Here is a 22,639-nt window from a genome sequence, read left to right as displayed (position 1 = left end):
CAAAAAGGCTTTTACTTTAACTATACTATCCTTAGGGGCTATAACATTTGATACAAAGTTTTCTACCAATTTTCTATATAGGGATCTAATACAAAGGTGTATGAAAATAGAGAGGCACAATGCCAAGTCATATGAAATACAAAATAACATCATGCAAGATGCAATGTCATAAAGATACTTAATACAAAATGTCATAAAGAAAGATACTTAATACAAAATAACACAATGCAACATCATAAAGATTTATAGAGATAGTTAATACAGAGATTTCTCTACAATCTCGTCATAGAAGGCAATTCGGCTAGTCAGGCAAGCCCTTGGTGAATCCATGCTGACTGTTCCTGATCACTTTTCTTTCCTGTACGTGCTTCAGAATTGATTCCTTGAGGACCTGCTCCATGATTTTTACCACGTTACATCCGAATTCGTGTTATATCGTTTCGCGTTATATCGGGGTAGGGGTGTAGTCCTGAACCACTTCTTTCTCCACAGAGGGCTGGTCATCTCCTCCCCATACCGTGCTGCCCAGTGCAGTAGTCTGGGAGCTGACCTTGTTTGTGAAGAGGCAAAAAAAGCATTGAGTACATTAGCTTTTTCCACATCTTCTATCGCTTGGTTGCCTTCCCCATTCAGTAAGGAGCCCACACTTTCCCTGACCACCTTCTTGTTGCTAACATTCCTGTAGAAACCCTTCTTGTTACTCTTAACATCCCTTGCTAGCTGCAACTCCAAGTGTGATTTGGCCTTCCTGATTTCACTCCTGCATGCCTGAGCAATATTTTTATACTCCTCCATGGTCATTTGTCCAATCTTCCACTTCTTGTAAGCTTCTTTTTCGTGTTTAAGATCAGCAAGGATTTCACTGTTAAGCCAAGCTGGTCGCCTGCCATATTTACTATTCTTTCTACGCATCGGGATGGTTTGTTCCTGCAACCTCAATAAGGATTCTTTAAAATACAGCCAGCTCTCCTGGACTCCTTTCTCCCTCATGTTATTCTCCCAGGGGATCCTGCCCATCAGTTCCCTGAGGGAGTCAAAAGTCTGCTTCTCTGAAGTCCAGGATCCTGAACTCGACCATCTCATGGTCACTGCCTCCCATCCACTTTTGCGTCCCCTACTAATTCTTCCCAGTTTGTGAGCAGCAGGTCAAGAAGAGCTCTGCCCCTATTTGGTTCCTCCAGCACTTGCACCAGGAAATTGTCCCCTACACTTTCCAAAAACTTCCTGGATTGTCTGTGCTCTGCTGTATTGCTCTCCCAGCAGATATCGGGGTGATTATAAAACCTAAACTTAATTTCCCCAATATTAATTTCCCTCTACTGTTACTCACACCTTCTTGTCAACTGTCTGAAATGGGCCACTCTCATTACGACTTCAAAGGTTATTTTTCCTTGCGCCTCAAACTCCTTTATCCTTCTTCCCAGAGCCACGTAGTCTGTAGTGATCCGCTCAAGGTCATTCTTGGCAGTATCATTGGTGCCCACATGGAGAAGCAGGAAGGGGTAGCGATCCGAGGGCTTGATGAGTCTCGGCAGTCTCTCTGTCACATCGTGAATCCTAGCTCCCGGGAAGCAGCACACTTCTCAGTTTTCTCGGTCAGGACGGCAGATAGAGGACTCAGCCCCCCTTAGGGGGGAGACCCCGACCACCACCACCCGCCTCCTTCTCTTGGGAGCGGTGGTCATGGAACCCCCATCCCTAGGACAGTGCATCTCATGCCTTCCAATCGGTGGAGTCTCCTTCTGCTCCCTTCCCTCAGATGTATCCTCTAGTCCACTCTCCGCATTAGTACTTGTGGAGAGAACATGAAAACGGTTGCTCACCTGTATCTGCATTGCTGGTACATGGATGCTCCTCTCTTCTTCTGGAGGTCACATGCTGCCAATTTTCTTCACTGTCCTCCTGTCCCCGCTGCGCAGCCTGCTCTGATTCTTCAGGATGTTGTGCCCGTAGAACCACATCCTGACGTCTGTCCAGGAAATCTTCATTTTCCCTTATGCAACGCAGGGTTGATACTTGTTTCTCCAGACCTGGAATCTTCTCTTCCAATATGGAGAGCAGCTTGCACTTTGTACAGACAAAGGCGCTTCTGTCCTGTGGAAGAAAGACAAACATGGCACATCCTGTGCAGGTCACAACAGCTGAGCGCTCACCATCCATATCACCTTCCTTCTAAGAGCTTCCTCAGCTGTTGCAGGAACTACTCAGAGAAGCCTGCAAAATGAAAGCCTCAGTGGGCTCTCTTCCTATATCTCTTCCTATACCTGGCAGTTAGTGCTTGGCTTATGCCCTGAAGCAGGAGGGTTGGAACCCTGACCCCCAGGTCATTTATCCTGTCTCTGGGAGAAGAGTCGGGGTTGTTACCTGCTCCTGCAAACCCGGCAGCTTTTCAGTTTGAAACTTTTGTTTCTCCGCTCTCCTAGGACCAGTCCCAGAACCTGTCTCTTAAGGAGGCCTGTTAACTGCTTCTGCCTCCAAACCCTGTTGTACCCAGTTACCTTTAACCGCCCCCAACTCAGCCACCCCCATCCCTCTGGGTCCCCTAATGCTGCCCCCATTTTCTTCTTAATCTCATCCCAGGTTGACCCCTTAACTGGAATGGGCCCTGACTTTTCCGTATCCCTTAATCCAAAAAATCCATTACCCCTGCTTGCCAGAACCCACAACTACCATCACGAGAGTCCACCATAATAACCCCCTCCAAGCAGCTGTGCGCACTGTTGGGGAGAGGGACTTACAGGCTGCCACCCACCTGTCCGACGCAATGCATGTGAGTCATGGCACCAAGGTGTTCGAGGGTTTATCCTTTCACCCTCCACTCCCTGGTTCTTCTCGCGTAAACAGAGAGCTGCAAAACTAGAAGTCCGAAGGTGCAGACAATTTGATGTTTATTGGGCTTAGATTCCAGCAAGCAATGATTCCAGTTTCCTTTTGTCTTTTTCCCTCAACCTACTTCCTGTTTGCCCCCAATTTGTATAGTAATAGTCTCAGCTATACCTTAACCAATCATTTTACGGAAATTTAACTAACCAACCCTAACATATTGTAACATGATTATCTAACCAATTATATCCCACCACCTTAATTGGTTTACACCCAGCAAAATTAATTCTACAGCAGACAGAAACAATCAAAGAACCAGACAGATTCCATACAGATTAACAATGGAGAAGTGGGGACCATAAAGACAAAATAACAAGGAGTGAGGGTTTCACAATCACAACTATTGATGGGTGAGTTCTTGCCAGACAGGATGCTGTGAAATTAAAATTTCTTTAACCAACTTAAGATTTGTCTCTTTACCTGGCGGTGATGGGCACTATCGGGACAGAATCGCCTTTCTAACAGCCCAATACCCCCTTATTTCAATGGGAGCGGCTGCGCGGCGCTAAATCGGCTGCGGCCGCACAGTTTACAGGGAACTGAGATGTGCAGTGGCTCAGAATTCCCCCAGGAGTAAAGTTCGTACTGCTGGCTTTGCTGGTGCCACCACAGTGTCTGTTGGGCAATGGTGGAACTGCAGCACTTCTCGGCCAGAATGTATTTTTTTGGGGGGGAAAAATTGGGTGCCAGACATGAATTCTGCATGAATTCCCCCAGGGGTAGATACATAAATGAGTTGGATACAGGATCAAATTGATCCTGAGTGCAGAGACTCTCGTGGGGGTGGGGGGGGGCGGGGGGGGGCGGAGACAAAATACAGGTGGATAAACTCCACTGTGCCTCAGACACAGGCCAGCGCTGCTGGAGTCAGCAGATATAGTGACGGTGATGGGGAAGGAGGGAATCCCTCCGACTCGCCCCATTGCCTTCCGGCCTCGCAGAGGCTGAAATGATCCATCTGTCCCACTCCTGCTCCTCCCTGTTACGTGGAAATGTATTTTAAATAAGGAAAATGGTAAAAAACTAAATACCTGCTGCCCAGCACCACCTGGACCAGCGTGAGCACAACTGGGAAGGAGACATTTTGTCAGCAAAGCGGGGACTTGGTGACTAACAATCGCTCTGCTACTGGGGTGACAGTATAAACGTGATGCTCAGGGATTGTCCAGACCAGGAAAATGGGTGTCCATTAGGACAGGCCAAAGGGGAAGATGCCAGTTAACCCCAACCCCTGTGCCCGGGCTATGTCAGCACTGCAAACAGAGCGGTGTGTTTACATCAGGATAGCTACCTCCAGCACGCCGACGCCCAGGGAAATCCTAGAGCAGAAGACAAACCCCATGTCCATTTTCACTCAGTGAGGCGACTTGTGGTCACCCCAACTTCCCCCACCTGGGGCTGATGGAAACTCCTTGCTGGAAGGACACACACTCCCATGACTCACAGGAGAAAGGAGTTGGGGGAAAGGAGCATGGGACTCACCCCAGAGAAGGGCGACCTGTAAAAGGCACAAGTGGGCAACACACGAGGGGTCTGAGAGAACAGAGGGACACAAATGGTGCAAACAAACCACAAGGTCACTATGTGGGAATTAGCAAATGTGTTTTTAAAAAAAGTCTTTTCTCTGCCCTACACAACGTTTCTACGCTGCGTCGCTGTCCTGTGAACACCCTGATGTCTTGTAAGGGGTGGGCCCCGGGTGAAACTTTTCCCGCACTCACAGCATCTATAAGGTCTCTCTCCCATGTGAATTCTCTGATATACAATGAGGTCTGAGGTCACACTGAAGCCCTTCCCGCACCCACAGCACTGATAGGGTCTCTCTCCTGTATGCCTTGCCTGATGTGTAATTAGGGTTGATTTCTGACAGAACAGTTTCCCACACTCACAGCACTCATACGGGTGCTCTCCCATGTGGATCCTCTGATGTGTGTTGAGGGCTGTCTTGACACTGAATTTTTCCCCGCATTCATGGCACTCATAGGGTCTCACTCCAGTGTGGATCCTCTGATGTGTAATAAGAGCTGAACTCTGTGTGAATGTTTTTCCACACTCAGAGCACTGATGAGGTATCTTTCCCTTGTGGATATTCTGATGTCCAATAAGGTCTGAGTTGACCGTGAAGCTTTTCCCACACTCACAGCATTCGTAGGGTTTCCCTCCTGTGTGGATCCTCTGATGGTTACTAAGGGTAAAGCTCAGAGTGAAGGTTTTCTCGCACTCACTGCATTCATGGGGTCTCTCTCCTGTGTGGATTCTCTGATGTTTTAAAAGGCCTGAGTGGTTAGTGAAATGTTTTCCACACTCAGTGCATGTGTTTTTTCTCTCTCCTGTGGGTATTCTCGGCTGGGCTGTGGTTTCAAGGAGGTCCTGGTGAGTTCCCTGACAATTAATAGAGTTACCCACTTTCTCCGCTGGCTGGTTTCTCTGCTCCCTCTCTGGCCTGTGCTGACTCCCACAGGCTTTGCCTGCACACGATGCCGGGACACATTCCCTCTGGAGCCGTGCGATAATCCCCCATGTGGTGCCACTTGCTCAGAATCTTCCTGCTGAGGATTCTGCTGCTTCTCCTCACTCACCATCCCAGCACCTGCTGGGACAGAGAGAGAAACCTCAGACACAGGGATGGAAAGGGGAAAACAAACCAAAATTAGAGCTGGAGAGACAGAAAAGAAACCAAGTAGCTGGATTCTCCACAACTCTTCCCCATAGGGGAGAGAGGAGGGGAACAATTCTGCCTCCACATCCCCTCAGGGAGGGAGCTCTGCCAGGCGTCAGTCAGGATGCATAGGAAGCCATGAGCGACAGCTGCCCTGAGGATACAGGGCCTCCTGGGGATACTCCTGAACCCCGAGAGCTCACAAGGCTTTTAGGGACTCCCAGCTGTTTCCTTCGGCACTGAGAGCTTTGAGTTGGTTTAATGATCCCTCACCTGCGCAGGCACCTCTGGGGATCTCTCCTTCCTCACAGCCCTGGAGATCCGGGCTCCTCCCCTCGTTCCAGCTGGGAGATCACATCAGGTTTGGAAACTGGACACCCTGCTCAGGGGAAAGAAAACAAGGGAGATCAGGGAATTCATGGGACGTTTCGATTACTTTAACCCCAGCCCATTTTACAGCAGGGAAAGGCTGGGGGCAGCTCCCCAGGTGCAGGAGACTCGGTGTATGAGGGATTTAACTCTCCCCATCTCTGCTGGGAACACACACAGCCAGACACTGCTCAGCAAAGGGGCTCCTAAAACACAGAGACAGGAACTCCACTTTCCAGGAAGTTAAGGCCCCAGCCAGAGGGGAAGTTACCCTGGACCTGCTTCTTCATCCCAGAGAGAAACCCCAAGAGAATGGGGGAGTTGTAGGAGAGCTGGGACCGTTGAGCACGGGCTGGTGGGATTCAGCGCAGTGAGGAATAGGAGGGATGGGGGGTGTCACCGAATGTCATATCTCAGGGCTTGTCTACACTTGAGACACCATGACTGGACTGCTGTAGTGGGTCAGTGTAGATACTCAGCAACGGGAAGGTTCTGCTGTCGGGGTAGGTCATCCACCTCCCCCAGAGGCAATAGCTAGTCCACAGAAGCATCATTTTCTGCATAAAAACCAACTATTCTAACTACCCTAAATTCCACAGGTGCATTCAGATGGTCTTGAAATGTGCTGGTTTCTATGGTCATTCATGGACAGGTTACTGGTCCCAGTATGGGATGACTGGTTAAAGATGTTCCTGAGATTCAGCCCCACCACCCTAGGCAGCTTTTGATAAAATCATCTTGGTCTTGAAATGTTTTTTGCACACAGCTGGGGCTGAAACTGTGGTTCTAATTGTCCCTGGACTGATCACAGTCACTTGGCGTTGAGCTCTGTTAATACAGGACACCCCTGTCTTCTGCAGGAAACCAGCTCTGAAAGCCAATAGCTGCATTATCTGGAATCTCAGAGCAGCACAAGCCAAACTGAGCAGTCGCTGACATGGAAATGCACACGTGCTGCCAGACTACGTCCCTATGAACTGCGCGAGGGTTGCCAGCAATCTGCTGGCCCAGGGAAAGGTTTGCTCAAGGGGATGAGCTGTGGCCACTGAACCTGAACGACACCCATGAACTGGAGCCTGAGCCCGAGCTCCGATAGCTTTCACACTACGTGTGTTGTGCATTTTTCTTGCATTCGGCAGAAGTTCCTCTTGGAAGCTTTGCCTTTTTATACCAAAATGTTTGTGTTAAGATTAATAGTTTAAAGTTCTCTGAACTAAAAAAACCACTTTCTTGCCCAGTCTTGCCCAGGCTTTTTGCTAGCCTAGCTCTGTGTGATGGGGGTGTGAAAAATCACACCGCTGACCAACACAGCTATGCTGGGAAAAGCTCTAGGGTAGACATACAGCTCTGAAGAACGACTAAGAAGAACACGCCACCGTTTGTGTTGTGTTCCACGCATCGGAATACCAGCATTTTCCTGCATGTGTGTCAGCTGTGGATGACTGGGAGCAGCTTGGCAGAGATGTGACTGTGATATGAAGAGAGGTGCATGTAAAACTCGGGGGCCTAGTCTGCCTCATGCCCGTGCTAAGGGCTGGAGGCTGGGTCTGTGAAGGTGCACAAGGGTGAGGTCTTGTCACCGAGATCCTGGTGACATATGTGCTAGTGATCCTCAGCGCTCAGTGAGAGCTAAGCGAAGTCTGTGACTCAGGAGGAATCCTCGGGGCGAGGGGAAAGCGGTGATCTCACTTTGCAGGTCCGAGCTGGTTTGTGCGGAGTGGGATCAGTGGGTGAGTGCCGGCCAGGGGTCGGAAGTTTCTGTTCGTCACATTGAACCTAAATCCAAGTTTTGCCCTAGCAAAGAGAAGATGTCAGACTTCATGCTGTGCTGCCCCTGTGCGCTGTTCCCAGAGCGTCCTGTAGCAGGGGAGGGCAGAGCGCTAGGGTGTGTGTCACTGGCTTGTTGGGGTGTTGCTGAAACAGGGCAGAGTAGAGGTTGCATTGTGGGGATGCCATAAGCCTTAACTCTGCATTTCCCCTCCTAAGAACCGAGGGGACAGGAACCCTTACCCAGCAAGGTCACGTTCTCATAGTTCTCCTGCATGACGTCTCTGTAGAGGGCTCTCTGAGCGGGGTCTAGCAGAGCCCCATGCCCCGCGGTGAAATACACAGCCACCTCCTCGAAGCTCACCCGCCCCTGAAACAACAGGTGCCCCCCACTCAGTGCCTGCTGCCCCAGCCACAACTCCACTATTTATGGGGGAAAGGAGCCAATCAAATGGAAGCTCTGAGGGGCTCGCAGTCAGAGGCCAACCCCCAAACCACTCATAAGAACGGCCAGCCTGAGTCATACCAAAGGTCCATCTAGCCCAGTATCCTGTCTGCCGACAGTGGCCAGTGCCAGACGCCTCAGAGGGAATGAACAGAACAGGGAATCATCAAGTGATTCACCCGTCGCCTATTCCCAGTTTCTGGCAAACAGAGACTAGGGACACCATCCCTGCCCATCCCGGCTAATAGCCATCAATGGACCTGCCCTCCATGAATCTATCTAGTACCAGAGCATCCAGGAAACACCCAGGTGAGGGGACGAAGAGAGAGCCCCTGGTCTCTCCCAGCAGATCCATCACACACCTACTAGCCAGGGGCTGATACAGGAGATGGAGCCCTGGCAGGGTCCAGGGAAAATTCCCTGGGAGATACCAACACCCTCCTCATTGCGAGGAGCTGGATATGAAGGGAAGGGGTGGCGAGGAGGGACCCAGCGGGTGTGGGGGGGGATGAGGAGGCACGGGCGGAGAGTTGTAGGGGCTCGTGGTGCCTGGGCACCAGGAATATTCCTGTCCCGGGGTTCGGCTCCACCAATGTTCGGGGCCGGGTCTCTCCCGCGACCCGCCTGCCACCCCCACGTGTCCCCCAGTCCCTCCTGCCACCGCCGCACCCTCCTTCCCCTCCCCCCCACCTGCCGCCCCCACGCGTGTCCCCCAGTCCCGCCTGCCACCCCCACACCCTCTTCCCCCTTCCCCCGGCCCCACCTGCCACCCCCGGGCAATTTAAAAAGACCCGTCCCTGTGCTGTGGTCCCTGGGTGGGGGCAGCAGCGCACGGAGACCCCCTGGCCTACCCCACCTAGGAGTCGCTGCCTGAGGGGGGTGCCCCAGGTAAATGCTGCATCCTCCACCTGCTCCAAGAGCCTGCACCCCACCGCCTCCCCCCACACCCCTTCCCGCCCCCAAACTCCCTCCCCGCCAACCCAAACTCCCTCCCAGGGCTTGCACCCTCTCACCCCTCCTGCACCCCACCCCTGCCCCAGCCCAGAGCCTGCATCCAGCACCCACACTCCATCCCAGAGCTGGCACCCCACACCCCCTCCCACACCCCCATTTCCTTCCAGAGCCTGCACGCCCGCCCCCTCACCCCCTGCACCCAAACCCCCCTCCAGAGCCTGCACCCTGCACCCCTCCTGCACCCAAAATCCCTCCCAGAACCTGCACCCCTCACCCCTCCTGCACCCCCACCACTGCCCCAGCCGAGCCTGCACCCAGCACCCCCTCCCACACCCTCATTTCCTCTCAGAGCCTGCACGCCCACCCCCTCACCCAAACTCCCTCCCAGAGCCTGCACCCTTCCCCCCTCCTGCATCCAAACTCCCTCCCGGGGCCTGCGCCCCTCCCCCATCCCGCACCCAAACTCCCTCCCCCCTCCAGCACCCCCACCCCTACCCCAGTCCAGAGCGGGGAAGGGCAGAGCGGGGGCTGGCAGAGACACGTGTTCACAGTTCCGGTTAGTGGCTCTCAGCCCCCCGGCATCTCCCCCCCCAATCTCCCGGCTGCACAGACAGTTCAACCCCCCCCCTCCACTGACCTTCCCCCCTCCCGCAACTCCGGCTCCCCCCTCCCCAACACTGCCCCACAGGGGACCCCCCCGGCTCCCAGCTGTGCCGGGGCCACTCCCAGGCGCCCTTGTGAGGAGTCACTTTCCCCGGGGTCTCCCCCCGGCCCCAGGGGTTACCCCGTGTCCGATCTCTGGGGCTGTCCGCCCCACTTCCCCCCCACCGCTCCCGAGCCCGCCCCCTTCCTGTGCGTCCGGCCGGGCTGCAGCCAGCGCCTGCCCCGGGATCGCCGGGAGACGGAGCATCCCGGGCAGCGGGGCCGGGCCCAGATCTCCGTCCGGGGGGGAGCAGGGGAAGGGGCGTGACCCACAGTGCCCTGCACCCCCGCCCCACATTGCCATCTTCTCCCTGCCCCCCATTGCCAGCCTCTCCCTGCCCCCCATTGCCAGCCTCTGGCTGCACCCCCGCCCCCCATTGCCACCCTCTCCCTGCCTCCCTACCCCCAATTGCCACCCTCTCCCTGCCCCCTTACCTCCCCATTGCCACCCTCTCCCTGCCCCCCTTACCCCCTCATTGCCATCTTCTACCTGCCCCCCTTACTCCCCCATTGCCAGCCTCTCCCTGCACCCCACCCGCCCCCCATTGCCATCCTCTCCCTGCATCCCCCACCCCCCTTGCCATCCTCTGGCTGCACCCCCCGCCCCCCATTGCCAGCCTCTCCCTGCCCCCCATTGCCAGCCTCTGGCTGCACCCCCCGCCCCCCATTGCCAGTCTCTCCCTGCATCCCCTGGCCCCCCATTGCCAGCCTCTCCCTGCCCCCCTGCCCCCCATTGTCATCCTATCCCTGCCCCCCCGCCCCCCATTGCCATCCTCTCCCTGCACCCCCCTGCCCCCCATTGCCAGCCCCCCTGCCCCCCATTGACAGCCTCCGCCTGCGAACACACCTGGTGAGGGGCGTTTGAACCCTAACAACCGCCTGGTTCCTAATGTCCTGGGGAGCGTGTGGAGCAGCATCGCCCAGACAGTTCGGGAAGCCCCTCGTGTGATGTTACGTGTTCAAAACCAGGGACCCTCCATAGGCCACAGTTGTGACCCAGCTCTGCCAGGCTGTCCTCTGAGAGAGGAGCCGCTCCAGATCTGGCTGGGGTCACGGGGCACTGGGGCGACAGGACAGCCCGTGTCTCTGGGACAGGCTCGTCTGGGGCTGGCTGGACCAGGGAGGAGCAGTGCAGAGGGATTGCTGCACAAGTCAGCCTGTGTCAGGCGTGTTTGTGCCCACTGCACATCTGGCACCGACCCCTGGTGCTGCTGGGTCTTGCTCAGAGACAGCGGCCTTGTCCTCCTGCCCCCAGGATCACGCACAGACAAGGCGGCTGCGCATTTTTTGTGTCATTTCCTATATTTGTACAGCTCTCAACATCCTGGGGAGCCAAACCGACACCCCCCCCCGACTCATCCTCAGACCAAGGCCCTTTGATCCACCAGGCGCAGACCTCTGCCCCTTGAGCTGCAGCGTAACCGAGAGCAATAGCTGTTCCCCTGCATGTGGCCCAGGCACCAGAGGGGGTGAGCTGGTGCCTCTGGGCAGTCAATACCGCCTAGACGAAAGAAAGTTTAGCCCAAACAGGGACGTTAGCTGGTTCAATGGGACATGAGGGTGACAGGGATGTTGTCGCGGGGCAATCAGGTTGGTCAGGCATGACTTGCCCTTGGTGAATCCATGTTGACTGTTCCCGATCAGCCTTCCTCTCCTCCAAGTGCTTCAAAATGGATTCCTTGAGGACCTGCTCCATCATTTTGCCAGGGACTGAGGTGAGACGGACCGGTCTGTAGTTCCCCGGATCCTCCTCCTTTCCTTTTTTAAATATGGGCATTATATTTGCCTTTTTTCCAATCGTCCGGGACCTCCCCCGATCATAGAATATCAGGGTTGGAAGGGACCTCAGGAGGTATCTAGTCTAACCCCCTGCTCAAAGCAGGACCAACACCAACTAAATCATCCCAGCCAGGGCTTTGTCAAGCCTGACCTTAAAAACTTCTAATGATGGATATTCCACCACTTCCCTAGAGAACCCATTCCAGTGCTTCATCCCCCTCCTAGTGAAAAAGTTTTTCCTAATATCCAGCCTAAACCTCCCCCACTGCAACTTGAGACCATTGCTCCTTGTTCTGCCATCTGGTACCACTGAGAACAGTCTAGATCCATCCTCTTTGCAACCCCCTTTCAGGTAGTTGAAAGCAGCTATCAAATCCCCCCTCATTCTTCTCTTCTGCAGACTAAACAATCCCAGTTCCCTCAGCCTCTCCTCATAAGTCATGTGCTCCAGCCCCCTAATCATTTTTCTTGCCCTCCGCTGGACTCATTCTTTTGGCCCAATCCTCCAATTTGTCTAGGTCCCTCTGTATCCTATCCCTACCCTCCAGCGTATCTACCACTCCTCCCAGTTTAGTGTCATCTGCAAACTTGCTGAGGGTGCAATCCATGCCATCCTCCAGAAGATATTGAACAAAACCGGCCCCAGGACTGACCCTTGGGGCACTCCACTTGATACCGGCTGCCAACTAGACATGGAGCCATTGATCACTACCCGTTGAGCCCAACAATCTAGCCAGCTTTCTATCCACCTTACAGTCCATTCATCCAGCCCATACTTCTTTAATTTGCTGGCAAGAATACTGTGGGAGACCGTATCAAAAGCTTTGCTAAAGTCAAGGAATAACACGTCCATTGCTTTCCCCTCATCCACAGAGCCAGTTATCTCATCATAGAAGGCAATTAGGTTAGTCAGGCATGACTTACCCTTGGTGAATCCATGCGGACTGTTCCTGATCACTTTTCTTTCCTGTACGTGCTTCAGAATTGATTCCTTGAGAACCTGCTCCATGATTTTTCCAGGGACTGAGGTGAGGCTGACTGGCCTGTAGTTCCCCGGATCCTCCTTCTTCCCTTTTGTAAAGATGGGCACTACATTAGCTCTCCCTCTCCACAGCAGCCCCTGGGCTGGGGGAGAGAGAGGTGCCTCTCCCTGCCGTGGCAGGTCTGGGGCTGAGTTGGGGTCTGGGGAGGGTCACCCCAATAGGCACCTACTCCTTGGATGCTGCAGGGCTGGAGCACCCAGAGAAAAATTACTCGGTGCTACTCAGAGACACCGAGACAGCCAAGCTCCCCCTGGCCCCCAGAGCTTCTCACTTGCTGGTGGCCCCGCTGACCAACTCCTGCCCCTCCCTCCCAGTGCCTCCCCCCCACCGCGAACAGCTCCAGGAAGGAGGAGGAGGAGTGGGACAGGGAGCGTTTGAGGGAGGAGGTGGGATGGGGTGGAGCAGGGGCAGGAAGAGGCGGGGAGGGGACTTGAGGGAAAGGGAGGATTGTGGGCAGGGCCTGGGGTGGAGGGGGGTCAGGGGGGCAGCTGCAGCAGGTCCAGGGCTAGGTTGGGGTTGGGGTCGGGCCTCCCTCCCCCGGCCGCAGCAGGTCCCGGCTGGGCGGGTTCCCTGAGCGGCTGCGTGGCGCTAAATACGCTGCGGCCGTGCAGCTTACGGGGAACTGAGGTGCACAGTGGGGCAGAATTCCCCCAGACATAGATTGAGGCGGGGTCAGGGGGTCAGGACTCACAGGACGGGCCGTGCTCTAGGCTCTGATGGAGCCATCGTGACACAGAGGGTTGGTGGACAGCAGAGTATCACATGCCCTGCACACTGTGGTTCTCAGCCTGGGGCCCACGGGCCGCTTGCAGCCCAATCAGCACAGGTGCGGCCCACGTGACATCCTCAGAGACATACAAGTCGTAGATATATTGTGTGGATGTGGCCCACGGAACACACAGAGAGCTGCATATGCACCCACAATGGCAAATAGGTTGAGAACCACTGCTATAGCCAAAGTAACAAGTGAAGGGGGCTGACCTGGATGTCTCCCTTTCTCAGTGTCTTCTGAGCTGGAATTGTATTTTCCACAGGGCAAGATGAATGGCTGACGCCATTTGCTTAAAGAAAACAGACAGTGCTTCAGGTAAAGCTTAAACTCACAACCTCAGCATCCCTCCACACAGCACTGCTCTACAAGTACTGCGTGCTAACCCCTGGAGCACACATTGAAGCGCTGGCCTCCTTGTCTCAAGGGTGGATTTGGGAGGAGGGAGGGATTGAGTGAACCACACAAAACCCATGTTCTAGTCCCTCAGGAAGGCAGGAACAGGTAGCCAGCCTTCAGTGATCAAGCTGGTTCCTGCCACCAGCTGTTAATGGGAAGGTGACTGGTTTAAACCACCTAGGGCTAGAACTTCTCAAGGGTGAGCTTAAGGTGTCTCTTAAGAAGAGGAGGAGGAAGTGTCTCTTCCATTCCTGTCTAGCCCCACCTGTCTTTTGTCCTCCTTCAGCCTCTCTCCTTCCCTGATGAGGTGATGCAGAGACAAGCCCCCATCTGGGGGAGTGTGACGTTATTCATATAATCTGGGACCGTATAGAACATGGTTGCAACCAAAGTCCTATAGTGGCACCAAATCTTGTATAAAGGGGGACAAATGAGGTGTCTAAGACAAGGTTATGGATTGCTGGTTATGATTATGCTGTCTATATGTGTGTATCAATTTTGTAGTTGAAGTTATGAATATTGGCTCTATACTGTCTGTATTTCAAACTTATGCTATGCTTCTGGGTGACACCCCAGACAAGTTTGTGTTAGCTCTGCCTAGGCTGCTGGATGGCCCATTAAGGACCATCAGCTATACAATTGACCCATTGAGAGAAGGCAAATACGCCTTGCAACTCAGCAAAGTATGCAGGGACTGGCCCATGTGACTCCAGACTCCATTTTGCTGTAATTTTCCACAGTAAGAACAAAGAGGTGTTCTTACACCTGGAAAAGACTATAAAAGGCAGATGCCTCGTCTCCATCTTGTCTTCAATCCTGCTTCTTACCTCTGGAGGAATTTTGCTACGAACTGAAGCTCTGAACAAAGGACTGATGACCTATCCCAGCTGGGGATGTATTCCAGAGACTTGATTTTGAACCTGTAGTTTACTTCATCACTGCTACAAGCCTGAACCAAGCACTTTGCCTTTACTGTATGTAATTGATTCGATTTAACCAATTCTAGCTCTCATCTATATCTTTTTCCTTTTATGAATAAACCTTTAGATTTTAGATTCTAAAGGATTGGCAACAGCGTGATTTGTGGGTAAGATCTGATTTGTCTATTAACCTGGGTCTGGGGCTTGGTCCTTTGCGATCGAGAGAACCTTTTTTCTTTTACTGGGGTATTGGTTTTCATAACCATTTGTCCCCATAATGAGTGGCACTGGCGGTGATACTGGGAAACTGGAGTGTCTAAGGGAATTGTTTGTGTGACTTGTGGTTAGACAGTGGGGTGAGACCAAAGTCCTCTTAGTCTGGCTGGTTTGGTTTGCCTTAGAGGTGGAAAAACCCCAGCCTTGGGCTGTAAGTGCCCTGTTTTAAGCGATTTGTCCTGAATTGGCACTCTCCGTTGGGTCCCGCCAGAACCGCATCGTTACAGGGAGTCACAGAGAGACTGTAGCCAATGGAGTGTGTGTGGGACACGGAGAGGGTTGTGACTCTGTGTGTGTGTGGAGGGGCTGTCAGGGAATGAGTGATAGAAAACAAAGGGGAAGTGAAAGTGAGGCCCGTCTGAGTATTATGACCCTGTGTGGTGCTGCCATTCCCCTTCCAGAACCTCCCCGACCTCATCTGTCATTGAACCCAGCGTTTGTAACCTGTCCTCATCACAGATGTGCTGCGTAGCAATGCCTCAGATAGCGAGTGTCCCTCTCAGACTGCAGAAGCAGATCACAGACTCACGTAGGAGCGATGGGCAGATCCCCTGTCAGAGCCGCATTCATCTGGAAGGTGCTTCACAAAACACAACACTTCCCCTGTGTAAGAGAAACACCCTCCGCACACACACCCCTCACTGCCACCACCTTACTTTGCGCTCCATGAGGCTGTTTGTCCTGTGGGATCTGGCTCTTTCTGGGAGGCCCAGGGTCAGTCTTAAAAGAACATTTGGGGAACAGGAGTCATCCCCATGGAAATCGCTTCACTTCTTTCTCAGGGCCACGTTCTTAGCCCTGGCTTTGGGTTTGGTTTTAGCCTTGCTCTCTCCTGTCTTGCTTTCCGGGGGCTCTTGACCACCTTCTGGGGTTTGGCAGCAGTGACCTTTGTGGGGCTTTACTCTGCCTTTTTTTGTCCCTGCTGCAGCCACCACTTTCTTAGGACTATTCCTGGACATGGGCATGGTGGCCTTTCTGGGGATCCCGGCAGCTCTAGCCAGCTTCTTGGTGGCTATTTTCCTGCTCAGAGCCACTGGCTGGTTCTTGTGGCTTGTCCTGGGGCCCAGCTACTGCTGGCTGACTGTGAAGGAGCCAAGGTGCTGGTGATCTCTGCTAACTCCTGAGCCCCAACTGGATGTGGTTCTTGTTCTTCTGCACAGCATCGCTTGTGGAGAACAAGGACCTGCAAATGTACATTCATATTCTATCGTTGTTTGAACAAGGAGGAGTCCTGTGGCACCTTAAAGACTAACACATTGATTTGGGCATAAGCTTTCATGGGCTGGAACCCACTTTGTCAGATTTGTTAGTCTTTAAGGTGCCACAGGACTGACTCCTCGTTGTTTTTGCTGAAACAGACTAACACAGCTCCCCCTCTGAAACTTATCTTTGTTTAATCGATGAAAGCAAACTAGAGCCTCAGAGGACCAGAACTGATTTCAGCTGATGGACAGGTTTGCTCGGTGTTTGTACATTTCAACAGGAAAAATGTTGATGTTTAAATTCATTTCACATCCCCATTCAGTGGAACTCCTGAACATACAGGAGATGCTGCTATCAAAAGCTGCTATCAAATCCCCCCTCACTCTTCTCTTCTGCAGACTAAATAAGCCCAGTTCCCTCAGCCTCTCCTCATACGTCATGTGCCCCAGACCCCTGATCATTTTCCTTGCCCTCCGCTGGAATCTCTTCAATTGTCCACATCCTTTCTGTACTGGAGGGACCAAAACTGGACACAATACTCCGGATCAAGTATCAGAGGGGTAGCCGTGTTAGTCTGGATCTGTAAAAAGCAACGAAGAGTCCTGTGGCACCTTATAGACTAACAGATGTATTGGAGCATAAGCTTTCGTGGGTGAATACCCACTTAGACGCACACTCCGGATATGGCCTCACCGGTGCCGAATACAGGGGAATAATCACTTCCCTCGATCTGCTGGCAATGCTCCTACGAATGCAGCCCAATATGCCGTTAATCTTCTTGGCAACAAGGGCACACTGCTGACTCGTATCCAGCTTCTCATCCACTGTAATCCCCAGGTCCCTTTCTGCAGAACTGCCGCTTAGCCAGTCGGTCCCCAGCCTGTAGCAGTGCATGGGATTCTTCCGTCCGAAGTGCAGGACTCTGCACTTGTCCTTGTTGAACATCTGGCTGGGCCTGAGCCCCCTTCCGAGGGGTGATGGGGTTCGGCGGGTCTGTGCTGTGTCCCCTCCTGAGGGTGAGGGAGGACTGTGAGCGAGATCCCCGTGTGCAGACGATCTCCTCGCACAGTGACTGCCAGCGCTCTAGCCCAGCACTGAGTGTCCCAGAGAGGAACGGGGAGAGGCCAGGCCGGGTTGGGATTTTGGAGGAGTGATGTGGTTGGTGTGGAGGGCAGTTCAGGTCTCCGGATGGCGGGGGTGCTCTGCACCTCTGACCTCGCAGGTGCCTTATCACTAGTGTACCCCTCTCCCCCCCAGATTGTGCCCCTGTCCCCTCTGCACTAGCCCCTGGAGGGCTGTGAGCACAGGAGTCAGAGCGGGTCCCTGAGGGTTGGTAGCCTCCTGCCCTGAGCCTCAGAGACCCTTTCCACCACAGAGACGGTTGGACATTTCATCTCCGTGCTCCCCTCTGGTCGCTACCTGATGTCCCTGCACTAGCATGATCCGCTCTCTGTCCTGTGGGAGCCCTCTCACGGGCAGAGTCTCCAGAGCCCCGTGCTAAGGGGCTGATCTGCTGTCCTAGGCAGAGGGACACGCCATCCAGGTGAGCCGATGGGCGTTGAGCTCGGTGACCAGGAATGTGCCCTGCACTGAGCTGCCGGCATGGCATGGGCTGGCCTGTGGGGGCAGGTGGGCTGCTCTGTCTCACACTCCGGCCCCTCTGCAGCTTCCTGACTGGGAAAGTGACTTTAAAAGAGCATCTCGATGGCCGTGGGGCTGATTGCTGAGGGGAAGCTGCCCGGCCCACCCCTCCTCGCACCATCCCTGCAGCGCGGCCTGGCGTAGTTCACTGGTGCAGGGGTAGAGCCCTGCTGCACTGGGGAGCGTCACGGACGAACGGCTAGACGACGCTGTCGCCGCCAAGGAAAACAAGTGTCCTGTTAACTGCACAGTGCCCTGAGCTGAGCGAAGGAGACCCTGTGCCCCCCCTGCTGCCACCGACCTACCCCTGCCGGCCCCTCCCAGAGAGTAATGGGGCCATGTGCTTTCATCTGAGGTTATCCAACACCGTGACATATGTGGGTCAATGTTGCTCCTGCCCCTGGCCCCGCACCTGCTGCTGTTGCAAACAGGCCCCGTTGCAGGGGGCAGGCGAGGGAGGGGAAAGGGAACAGGCCGTGTGGGGGAGGGGAGCAAAGTGGGGGCAGTACATTGAATCAGCGCAGGCTGTGAGTTCACTTTCTGCCCTGTGCCCCGAGCTGCCGAGGGGCCAGATGACGCCCAGCACCTCTGTGAATACTGGCTGAATGCTGGTAACGGTCCCCCTCACACAGATCAGGAGAGTCCTTTTATCCCCCTTTTGTGACAATCGAGCACAAACCCCTGCTGGCTGACAGGGCACATGCAGCGGAGCCGGGCGGCGTTGGCGAGGAGCGGTACCGCAGCGCCGGCCCTTGGAGACGTTCTCTGCTTAGGACAGTGCACGGTGTGAGCTCTCACCGTGCAGCCTCCACACTGGAGGCTCTCAGGAATCGCAGCCCTGATGGAATTACATGGCACAGCCCTGGAGGGGGAACTGCCAAAGAAACCCACCGCAGGAGCATTCAACTCAGAAAGGGGAACTGCACAGACGTGAGGGGGCTCGTTAAATGGAAATTAAAAGCAACACGCCAGGGTGAAATGCCAGCAAAGCGCACGGAGACTGTTTAAAAACACCATGCTAGAGGCTCACACTACATGTATCCCGCAAATAAAAAACAAACCAGTGCGAGGATAAAAAAAATGCCTCCACGGCTAAACAGCCGAGTAAAAGAGGCACTTTGGAAGTCAAATCCTAGTGAGAAAAATACAAAGAAGCATAAACTCTGGCAAGTCAAATGAAAAGTATAATAAGGCCAAAAAAGAATGTGAAGAGCAACTAGCTAAGGCACAACAACTAACAGCAAAGTATTGGTTAAGTACATGGGATGCAGGAAGTCTGCCAAACAGTCAGCAAAGCCACTAGGCGATCGAGGTGCTAAAGGAGCAGTCCAGGAAGACCAGGCCATTGTGGAGAAACTTCTGTCTTCAGTGCAGAGGATGCGGAGGAAATCCATACGCGTCAGCCCTTCTTTTTAGGTGACAGATGCTAGAATCAAAGAATTACAGACCCATTGGGTTAGAAGGGACTGCAAGGTTCAGGGAGGGGGTTGGGTGCAGGAGGGGGTTTGGGGTGTAGGCTCTGGGAGGGAGTTTGGGTGCTGGGTGCAGGCTCTGGGCTGGAGCATGGGGTTGGGGTATAGGAGGGGGTTTGGGGGCTGAGTGTGAGAGAGGGTTTGGGTGCTGGGTGTAGGCTCTGGGCTGGGACAGAGGGTTGGGGTGCAGGAGGGGGTGCAGGAGGCAGTTTGGGGGCTGGGTGTGAGAGGGGGTTTGGGTGCTGGGTGCAGGCTCTGGGCTGGGACAGGGGGTTGGGGTGCAGGAGGGGATGCAGGAGGGGGTTTGGGTACTGCGTGCAGGCTCTGGGCTGGGACAGAGGGTTGGGGTGCAGGAGGAGGTGCAGGAGGGGGTTTCGGTGCTGGGTGCAGGCTCTGGGCTGGGACAGGGGGTTGGGGTGCAGGAGGGGGGTCAGGAGGGGGTTTGGGGTGCTGGGTGTGAGAGGGGGTTTGGGTGCTGGGTGCAGACTCTGGGCTGGGACAGGGGGTTGGGGTGTGGGAGGAGGTGTGGGAGGGGGTTTGGGGGCTGGGTGTGAGAGGGGTTTGGGTGCTGGGTGCAGGCTCTGGGCTGGGACAGGGGGTTGGGGTGCAGGAGGGGGTGCAGGGTGTGGGGCTGGGCCAGGGATGAGGAGTTTGGGGTGCAGCAGGCAGCCTGCCTTGGGGCTGGGGTGCTGGGCCAGAGGGGAGGATCCCCCCAGGGACAAGACACTCACCCAAGCCCCGCCAGGCTGCTGCTCAGGAGGTCCTGCCAGGATAAGCCCCCAGCTCCCTCGGATTCGACTCAGAGTCACCTGCCGGGTGGGGGGGGAGGAGGGAAGGCTGCCATGCGCCTCCTCCCTCCACAGGCGCAGCAGCCACCTCAGCCTGCCCCCGGCATCGCTCCTTTGTAGCCCACAGTGGCAGCGGCCGGCCAGGGAGCGCAGCGCGGAGCTGCAGGGGGCAGGCAGAGATGCTCGGGGGAGGCGTGTGGGGGCGGCAAGCCGGGCTGGGGGACGTTCTGGGGGAGGTGCGTGGGGGTGGCAGGTCGGGCTGGGGGAGAAACCCTGCCCTGAACATTGGTGGAGCCAGACCCCCCAGGCCCTGAATTTGCTGGAGCCCGGGCACCACGGGCCCATATAACTCACCGCCCCGGCAAGGTTCATCTAGTCTAACCCCTACCAAGATGCAGGACTTTGTGTGTCTAACCCACCCATCTTCTCTCTTCCGGCTGGGATCCCTTGACTGCAGCAGCTTCCCAGATGTCCTAGCTCTTCTCTTTCCCTTACATCCTTCACTTCTCTGGCCATTGGTTTGCTGCATCTCTGTGTCCTCTCTCTATATGCCCTGGCCCAGCAGCTAGTTACCCAGGCTACACTCCCATTGCCATCGGTGGGGTGTCCTGGGCTGTCAGGGCTGCAGGTTTTGGCCCATGGTCAATGCAGGCGCTACGGCTGCTGCACACCTACGTGGTGACTCCTGCAGCCCATCGCCAAACTGCGGGGTCATATTCTGCAGGGTGGCCTCCCTGCCTGAGATTCTGGGAGCAGAGACACCCTGGGTTCGAGAAGGAAAATGACCCCACCAGAACACTCTGGAAATGGCTCCCAGAGACGTCCCAGTGACACCCGAATGTCCAGCCCGGGGGTTCTCTGGCAGGAGTTCTGCTTCTTCATTGTCACCGCGGGCAAGAGTCTGGCAGTGGGAATGGAGAGCCTGACAGGGCTTGTGCCCGTGGTGGTGAAGGGCCCAGATTCAATCCCCACCCGTGCCCATGGGGTCTCTGTGTGGCCATGGGTTCCCTTACCCATCACTGCAGGCTGTGCAGGAGGTGGAGGAGAACTTGGCCATGGAAGAGGCAGTGTCTCTGGGTCTGAGCAGCACCGGAGCTGGGGGAGCCGGGCGGGAGCTTCTGGTACGGGAGGTTTCACGTGCGGTCCATGGAGCTGGAGAGGACAGAGCTGGGCCCAGAGTCCTGGGGTAGCTCCTCAGTTAGTTCCTGTAAGACCCAAAGGAGAAGGTCAGATTCAGGCCCCACTGACCCCTGGGCACTTCCCAGACACAGCCAGCAGGATCCTCTGGCAACACAGCTGGGCCCTGTCCTCCCGATTCCTTCCTTCCCTTCCAACTTGGCCCACACCCAGCCTCTCACAGCTGCCCCTTACCTTTCTACCCCCAGCCTCAGCTTACCCTCCAGTCCCACGATTCCCCACCTGCCCGCAGCGCTTACGGCCAGAATTTCCTCTTGGCGGTGCCCAGACCTCAGCCCCAGGAATCCCTGCTCTCTGCTGTCCCCTCCAGTGCCCTGCCCAGGGGAGCCCCCTCCTTGTCTGAGGTCTCCTGCCCTCCAGCCAGGTCCCCACAGCCGTCTCTCACTCACCGCTGTCTTCTCCACCAGGGCCGCTTTGGAGCAGGGCCATTCCAGGCTGTCCGGCCACCCTTCTGTGCGGTGAAGCACATCGGAGCGGGGGGTGGAGGGGTGGGGGGAGGTGATGCTTCATAGAGTTTCATAGAGCTTAAGGCCAGAAGGCACCATTGGATCATCTCATCTGACCTCCTGAATGTTCCAAGCCATTAAATTTCACCCACCTACAGCTGAGTCTCTCACTGTAGGTCATTTTCTCCAGCTCTCAGATCATTTGTGTGACTCTTTTCTGCACCCTCTCCAATTTAACACCATCCTTTAAAACACGGACACCAGAACTGGCTGTCACTATTCCATTATCTCTCTCACCAATGCTATAGAGAGAGGTGAGATCCCCTCCCTGCTCCTACTCATTACTGCCCTATTTACGCATCTGGGCAAGGGGGACCTGGCCATGGAGGTGGAGGAGGACTTGGCCTTGCCCTCCTCCTCCTCATCCAAGTCATCCTCTTCCGCTTTCTTGTCCATGACCACGTGCTCCATTCCTATGGCCAGGTCCTCCCCCTCCTCTTCTTCCTCCCCCTGCATGAGCACATTCTCCTCCTCCTCCATTCCTGGGTCCTCCTAGTCTATAGCCAGGTCCTCTACCTCCTCTTCTGCCTCTTCTTCTTCCCCCTGCATGGCCACATCCTCCTCCTTCTCCTCTGTGGCCAGGTCCTCTTCCTTCTGCTCCTTCTCCTCGTCCTTTTCCTCCTTCTTGTCCTCTCTGGCCAGGTCGCCCCCCTCCTCCACTTCCTCCTCTATGGCCAGGTCCTCCCTCTCCTTCTCCGTGGCCAGGTTCTCCTCCTCCTTTTCCTCCTTCTCGTTTTCCTCTCTGGCCAGGTCCTCTTGCTCCTCCTCCTCCATGGCCAGGTCCACCTCCTTCTCTTCTTCCCCCTGCATCGCCACATCCTCGTCCTCCTCCATTCCTGGGTCCTCCTAGTCTATAGCCAGGTCCTC

The 22,639-nt window shown here is 54.9% G+C and overlaps 1 protein-coding gene across 1 annotated transcript in view; it reads right to left on the bottom strand.

Annotated features, from left to right (window-relative positions):
* The window catches only part of LOC135885348 (zinc finger protein 250-like), a 339,433-nt gene extending 317,181 nt beyond the window's left edge, over positions 1 to 22,252 (bottom strand). The window contains exons 1-6 of the mRNA XM_065413020.1: positions 22,070 to 22,252; positions 21,207 to 21,274; positions 20,013 to 20,229; positions 7,922 to 8,048; positions 5,352 to 5,473; positions 4,862 to 5,319 (exon numbers count right to left, since the gene is read on the bottom strand). Of these exons, the coding sequence (XP_065269092.1) occupies positions 4,862 to 5,319; positions 5,352 to 5,473; positions 7,922 to 8,048; positions 20,013 to 20,229; positions 21,207 to 21,274; positions 22,070 to 22,252 (1,175 nt within the window). The remainder of the gene's footprint in view (positions 1 to 4,861; positions 5,320 to 5,351; positions 5,474 to 7,921; positions 8,049 to 20,012; positions 20,230 to 21,206; positions 21,275 to 22,069) is intronic.
* Between the last annotated feature and the right edge of the window lie 387 nt (positions 22,253 to 22,639).

Source organism: Emys orbicularis, chromosome 11 (genome assembly GCF_028017835.1).
Source record: "Emys orbicularis isolate rEmyOrb1 chromosome 11, rEmyOrb1.hap1, whole genome shotgun sequence".
In the NCBI taxonomy this organism is placed as follows: domain Eukaryota; kingdom Metazoa; phylum Chordata; order Testudines; family Emydidae; genus Emys; species Emys orbicularis.
The sequence above is the reverse complement of the archived record's forward strand: the minus strand, read 5'-3'. Positions and strand labels throughout refer to the sequence as shown.